Below are 8,075 nucleotides of genomic sequence, written 5' to 3'. Positions count from 1 at the left end.
ATTACAAAATAGATAGACTTTGTAGCTTCTCATCCAACTGCTTGATTTCCTTGGTTCTTCAACATTACTCGAAATCTTCGTCACTTCCAAGTATTCCAGTGATTCTGAACGTGTTCAACTCAGCATCATAGTTGTTAAAGATCCGTAACTATAACAATATATTTGTATTGTTATACAGTGTCATAATATTATTACACAACATCAAAGTCCAATTGTATCACAACTTTGACAACAATACTATGGTGATATGTATCACTCCCACTTAGTCAATACTTCATCTCACATGAAAACCACTCCCCTTACATAAAAATCCGTAAACCATATGTATTTCTAGTGTGAACTACACATTAATTCTCCCCCCTTTTTCCAATATAAATTGGTAAAGGTACGAAAACTAGTGGGATCATAATGAAATTCTCATAGAGATTCCTCATGACTAGACACAAAACATATCAACTTTGTTTAGATGCAATCATATAGTCGAAACTAAATGCATTCACCAAGGAGTTAATAGAGATACAAGAAAACTCCTACAATATTCCACAGCCTCACTCCCCACAAAGATTTGGCAATTAAGCACAAGTTCAAATAAGAACCGTCCCCCATAAATTGTCATCCCCGAAAGAACAACAAGAGCGACCTTACTTTTGCAAGAAAAGAAGGATTTCTTTGGACATTAACAAATCACATGAAACATGAATTTGTATCCAGAAAACTCAATTAAATTAACTACAAGAGAACCCATGATTTTTAATCAGAAATGCTCAACATAAGATAAAGATTCATACTGCGAAAGATGCATTTTATTCTTCATTAATATTTTCATAATATTGATTAAAGACATATAGTAGACTTAATCTTTGTAATCAAAAGTTCATCATATCTTCCATCACTATTTGCATAATGACACAATAGGCTTAACTTTTGACGAATATGGAACAATCATAGTTCACGGACGGAAACACACATATCCTATAATAATTTTTGCAATATATAAAACCAAAAAGAGTCATGTAATCGATCCTTGTAATTGGCGCAACCGGTCCTGGTAATTGGTGTAACCGATCCTAGTGACAAATGTGACCGACCACAAGTAATACCATGAGAATATGGTAACTGGTCCTGGTAATTGACGTAACCGATCCTGGTAACTGACGTAACCGGTCCCGGTAACCATATTAAGGTAGAATCGATCCTTGTGTTTGATAGAACCATAAACCCGTGATTAGTGTATTGATATTTGATCAATCACATAGTTCTTGGAATTCAGATGAAACAATTCTAACTTGTTTGGAACTGTGGTGTAATCAGTTCCAATATTGTAAATATGAAAAAATATTTACAAAGAAATAGATGTCGACATACTTTGAACATGCTCAGTAACTCTTATCTTTTATTGTTCAATGATATTCATTAATAACTCAATGAGATCCCGGACCGAAATAAGTTGAGAATATTTTAATTAAGGTTTTTAATTTTATATGCTTTTAATTACCAGCAATTAAATGCATATCTCTGGAAAATAAAAATTGGTAATATGCATTTGCTAATTGGAGATTTCCTAGTGAGATTTCGATAATATTGGACAAAGCATTTCCAGGAATTATAAAAACCGATTTTGGAAATATATTGCATATCTTGAAAATATTCGATTTTGGAAATTCTTTGGTGTCCAAACTTCCCTGGTCTATAAACACCCAAGTTTGCATTTCGAGCAAACTATCCTAAGAGCCAGCAAAACTACCTTGTTTTGTTGTCACTGGTGGAGCCGTCTATTCGGAGAGGAAAGTACCCTAACTAGGCGAAATCTCTTACGACCGCTCATTTAAAGATTTATGTGGGATCAAGAAGCTCTACGAGTACCGTTGGTGGGAAACTAGATAACTGCAGTATTATTAGTTTTCGATTTGATTTTATTGATTAACGGTTGTTGAACTTTGATTGCACCTAGTTTGTTTATTCTTGAGAATCTTATCTTCTGATATAAGATTCACTCAAACTAGATCGAAGTGTCGATGGGATCTTTAGAACTGTTTGCATATCTAAAGACGTCTTGTGATAATCTGTTGTTAACATACTTCGTTCTGTGCGTGATTGATCACAAGAGATTAAAGTTGTGGTGTGCATGTGTTTATTGAAGATTAAAGATGATTTGAAGACAAAGAATGTTTCTTATTGGTTTCATATCTTTGTTGTGCACAAAACTTGATCGACTTGGATCCAACTATAATCGGTTTATCCTTGATAGATTTGATTGATTAGTTGCGTAGATCGGCATCACTATATAGTATTTTGGTAGATCCTAAATTTGATTGCAAAATCTAAACTCTCTACTTTGGTAGTTGTTGGATAGATAGATCTAAACCCGACAAAGGAGTTTATTGGATTAAACAGAAGAGCCTTTGTTTAACTCATATCACTGAGATTGAATAGAGTTGTTACCAAACAGATTTGTTGTTCCTTTACTGTTTGGAATACGAACCAAAGGAATTATTCCAGTGCGTGCACTTATTGAATGTCGGAAGCGCAAGGATACTGAAGAAACTAGGTGAACTATAGGTTTAGTTTCTTGGTCTCAACTATACGAAGTTGGTTTGATTTTGTATGGCGGCTTAATTCTGAGGGTATTCAATTCTGGACTAGGTCCCGGGGTTTTTCTGCTTTTGTGGCTCGTTAACAAAATCTTGATGTGTCATTTACTTTTGTTTTCCGTAATTATAATTATTGTTATTATAATTTACAGTAAATTACACAAACGTTAACTCCGTATTACTTGATAGTGATCCTATAGAGTTTGGTTAAGTCCGAACCTATTATCAAGTAATCACTCTTTGATTGTTGTATTGTCTCGATCTCGTATCCATAGACGATCACACAAAGTGTGAATACCTATTCGTTGTATTGTCTTGACTCAGTCCATAGACAATCACTTTCGGTAAGAGGACTTATAGGTGGAAAAGTTTAAGATTGTGGTATATTTGGGTACCCTCGTCTTTTCAAATTCTCATAGGAAGTTTCCTAGAATATTAAACCTTTGGAAAAAAAATTATCGTCCCTGAACTCCTTGTCGTCAACAACCATTGGAACATAAGTTTCATGAAGATAGGAGTCAATTCCAACAAACCTTCTTGACTGATGCCGAACCAGGGCCTTCTGAATTTCAAGAGTCCTAAAAACAATAGCCTTTATTTGAAGTATCTCATTTCTTTTTTCCTTCCACTCTTCAAGAACACCAGAAAACTTCTGAAGATTTGAAGGGACATCCCTTGGTCTCACATTCCTCCTTTTTCTTTTCAAGGAAGAGGGAAACAGAGATATATCTTTTTCCTTCATGATTGATGGCTTAACAATCATATTAACCTCTTTTCCATCAGAAGACATGATGTTTGGAGTCTCCATACAAGTATGAGATTATGAGAGAAATTCACAAATCAAGCTCAAGAAGCACCCTTGTGATAAAAAGAGTTTTTTTTAGAGAAGGAAAAAAGAATATAGGGTTACAGAACCTTTATACAGCTAAAAGGATTCACATACGTACAACTCACAACCCTAAAGAAGGCAGAATTGTCGATTTTAACCCTCTTTTTAATAATCAAATAAGGAAATTCTTTTCAATATCAATTAGATATGAAAAGATGGAAAAATTCCAAACAGGTGAAAAACGAAACCAAAAAGAAAATAAAAGAAATTTTCTTTTCCAAAAGCCTGAAATGTGCAATTTCTTGTCTCTTTTGTACCAGACACTTGAGACAAGATACACCAGCAACACAATTAAGTTCCTCGAGTCATTATGGGCGACCCTGAAAGAATTAGGGGCGAATTTTTTATTCCGAACCCATAAACACGGTTATGGGATGTCAAAATTTCCAGAGGATACCCTTCTATAATCGGTAGTTTAGAATATAGTTATGTCTACCGATTACTAGTTTGTTTAAGAATGGGTTATTGCCATAATCATTTGAATACTAACATATCATATCTACCGATTGTTAAAGTAGAAAACTCAATTTTATCGGTTTTGTAAAAAAAAATGAATTTGGGGCAACCGTCTATAATTAGTAGAAAATGAACATCATCTGACTATCGCTTGTATAATTGCTGACACAACCTTTGGATTATTAAAACCACCCAAAACCTAGGAATTTCATTTCTTTTTTTTTTAACTCTTCTTCTTCCCTTCCAATTGTGGAGAGTAAAAACACTATTCCGCCTCCCCCCCCCCCCCCCCCTCCCCCTCAAACTTCAATTCATCGTCATCGTTCATCGTCGAATCAAAAACATCGTCGATTCTTCTATAAAACGACGACTGTACTAATGAACCCACAAAAGCTTGAGAAAAAATAAAGAACAAAGTGATTGTAACTGTTGCAAATGACGAAGACGAAAAACATGAAGAGGATGACACCATTGGTGTAGGTGGTGGTGCTGATTCTGATAATCAAACTCTTCAGGTTATGGCCCCAATTAGGTAAGTTTCTATCGTTTTATGTGTTTATGTTGCTTGAATTTGACAAATCCATGAAAATAAGTTCTAGGGTTTTCAGTTATTTCCCAAAATGGTAGTTCGGTCTTAATTTTATCTCCCGATTGTGTCCATTTTCTAGGATTATCGGTTACATCGACCAGAATCAGAAGTTAATTTTTATATCTTACTTCCAATTATACAAAGTTGTTTGCCATTGAACCATAAAATTGACATAATCGCTAGCTAGGTTATATGTTGCCTTACGATTTTAACAGAGAATTAGAACATGTAGGGACACACAATTGGTACCCAGAATCGGAAGATATTATATAGTATTTGTCTTCCGATTGTGTATAATCATAGGTTAGACGAATTCAACCTACTACCGATAATGTAAGTTGTAAAATTTGAAACTTTTGTGATTTTAGCAAAATCCAATTTCGGGGATACGTTTTAATCGGAAGCCAAAGGATATTTATTTCCTTTCAAGTATATGCAATCGGTGGATATATTATATTGTTTTGTTCCGATTATATATGTCTCATGACTTTATCAGTTTCTGAACCCAAATTGATGCATAATGGGAGATAAAACTAGAATATGACTTTCGATTGTGTGTAATCGGAAAAAAAGCTTTTACCCGTGCTTCTGATTGTGCATAATCGAAAGTTTATATTTTAATTATGACTCTGATTGCGAAGCTTGTAATGTGATTCTTACAAACCAATTTTATTTTTTAGGGACAGGCGAGGTAAGAAAGACCAAGATACAACTGTTACAGGGCCTCGTCAAAAAGGGTGTAAGAAACTAACCGTTAGTGCGCGGAGAGAAAGGATCCAAAAAAAGTGGAACCAAGCGCTCAACAAGGAACTCAAGAAGAAGTACAACCAAGCGCTCCAGAAATCACTCAAGATGAAGTTGGAAAAAGTGTTCCAGTAATCACTCAAGAAAAAGGACAACCAAGTGGTACACAAGGAGAAGGAGGAGTTACAAGGAAGCCAATCGCGAAGAATTCATCACACCTTTTCCCCATTTCTTTGAAGAAAATGGATTTTGAAGAAGAAATCCCGGGGCTTCCTAGAGATGAAGGAGCATTGTTATTTGGCTACAAAGACTCATGGGCCAGAGAAATCTACGAAACCAAGGCAATAATCGTATTCTTTTTTACTAACGTATTGTCGTTTTATTCGTAATAATACTCTATTAATTTTGTAATGTGTTGTGTTTTTAATAGTATCATTCCGATGCGATTCGTCAACTCAAACCCACTGCCGCACCATCAAAAGTATTGAAAGATTGGCCTTTATCCGGTGAATGTGAGAGGTTCAAGAGAACTACAGATAACTCGGGATTATCTAGTGCTGCCGAGAACTCAATGTTGGACCATGATCGGGTCACGATATCGGCTTTTGTGGAGAGCTTGTATCCCGAGAATGATACCTTTAATATGCCATTTGGGGAGATGACCATTACTCCAGATGATGCGAAGCAGATTCTTAATCTCAATGACCATGGTGTAGCTGTCAAGTATGAGTACACAAAGAAATTAAGTTGGGAACACCTTTATGATTTGTGTAAAAATTGTTTTGGTTGGGATAAAGAGACAACATACATTGAGTTCAATAAGTGCTTCTCTTACAAAACTAGACAGTTTAACATGATTCAGTTGATCAAGATGTTCAAAGGCACTATCGAGAATGAACATCAAGGAACGTTAAGTGATGCCGAAGTGGATGTCGCGGCCACCGCCTATCTCTTGGCTGTATTAGGATGTGTCATATTCCCCAATACCAGTGGCAACCGAGTAGACGCTAAACTTTTACAACTATTGCATCCTCCCAATAAGGTCGTGGATTACTCCTGGGGCACGACAACTATTGTATTCTTTATGGCAGAGTTGAGAAAAGCGTCGAGGCTTAGAACTAGCCAAATTGCCGGGAACGTGAGTCTATTCCAGGTATTTTCTCAACCCTATTAATCCATTCATCGTTATGTTTTTTTTATTCTAATTTAAGAATCAATTTATAATACTTGGTTTGATATCTATGTAGACATGGATCCATGACCACTACCCCAGTCTGAAATTGGAAGATGTGAACACAACGTGGGAGAGATGTACACCGAGAGGAACAAAGTACAAGTTCACAAAGAACCGTTCAAGGGCAAAGGAGCAGCAGTTGGTTAGCTTGAGGGAGAAATTAGACTTACTTAAGGCCTCAGAGGTATGCTTTGATCCATACAAGGAAGACCGAGCTAGTGGACATATAGCGGGTCGTTCCGAGTTGTCATATTATTTTGGACCGTTGTGGCACCCCACATGTTATGTGATGTACAATGGCTCCAGGGTGATGCGAAAATATGGTTCTTTCCAAACAGTACCATGGCATCACATAAATGGCAAGTTTAAGTTGGACGTGGAGCATATCGAGTCTAACCAGGACAACATCAAGGTAGTTTACTCTGGTACACCATCTGTTACTGAACATTGGGATAAGAGGCAGTACCACTTGGTGAACGCTGGGAGAGCTGTCAACCGAGGTGATGAAAATGCTCTATATGGAGTGGTACCGGGAGCATTCACATATTCGTTTAATCCATGAACTTAAAGCAAAGTCGACCTCGGCGGCTTCCATTTACAGATGTATCATCAAAGAAAAACCCCCAGGCTATGATAAACTGGTGCATATACTTATGACTTTTCCCTATAATATTACGATTCAATTTCTTATGTGAACTCCGTTTGATGTTTTGTCAATTAAAAAAACAGGTGAATAAGTTCAATTTTTTGTCCAAATGGTGCATTGATTACATAACGGATGGACAGCTTGTGCCAATTGAGAAGATAAAAAAGCACATGGAGATGATTGATAATGTTGATAATGAAGAGTATGCAGCTGAGTTTGGGAGAAAGTGACAAAGAACCCTCCCAGGAAAAAAGCATCAAAGGCGAACAAAAGATCTCAGGATTCTTCAAGCTCTCATGCTAAAGGAAATATTGAGGGAGATGAAGGTGATGTTGGTGATAATGCGGGTCGTCCGGATCGTGTTAAGCGTTCTAAAACTTTAGCTAACAATACTAAGAAGAAAACTAAGTGATAATGTGTTGTTTGATGTTATGGATTATGTTGTTTTGACAGTTTCTTTCGGATTATGGTGTTTTAAATACTTGTTTTGGATTATATGTTCTTAAGTTTATGGGTTATGAATGTATTTTGAGTTATGTATATTACTTGATTGTCTGAAACTGCTGAATTTTTCACCATAATCGGAGGGTACATATCAACCTTATCTACCGATTCTGGTAACTTTTCAAAAAATTGTGAGATATGTGTACCCATTCTGGTGACCGATTCTGGTGACTCTTCAAAAAAAAGTCAGACAGGTCCACAATCGAAAGTACAAATATTAACCACTTCTACCGATTATAATGATTTCATTTTTATTGTTCTTCTGAACCTAAATACCCTTATAATCGGATACAATATTTTCTCATTGTTTACCGGTTAACGCGGGGTTTAAAATTGGTAGATTAGGTGAACTTCATAAGCTACCGATTAAGGTAGTTCCCAAATTCGAAAAATTAAGATTTTTTTAAATTTCATTTTTGGGG

General features: G+C 36.0%; 1 protein-coding gene across 1 annotated transcript; it reads left to right on the top strand.

Moving 5' to 3' along the window:
- Window positions 1–5,511: 5,511 nt before the first annotated feature.
- LOC113351591 (protein MAIN-LIKE 1-like) lies at window positions 5,512–7,379 on the top strand. Its single transcript, XM_026595544.1, has 4 exons — window positions 5,512–5,610; window positions 5,700–6,422; window positions 6,517–7,029; window positions 7,233–7,379. Exons 1-4 carry the CDS (start codon window positions 5,512–5,514, stop codon window positions 7,377–7,379), a joined length of 1,482 nt encoding a protein of 493 aa, XP_026451329.1.
- Window positions 7,380–8,075: the final 696 nt, after the last annotated feature.

This window comes from Papaver somniferum, chromosome 2 (genome assembly GCF_003573695.1).
Source record: "Papaver somniferum cultivar HN1 chromosome 2, ASM357369v1, whole genome shotgun sequence".
In the NCBI taxonomy this organism is placed as follows: domain Eukaryota; kingdom Viridiplantae; phylum Streptophyta; class Magnoliopsida; order Ranunculales; family Papaveraceae; genus Papaver; species Papaver somniferum.
This window is presented reverse-complemented; position numbering and strand designations above follow the sequence as displayed.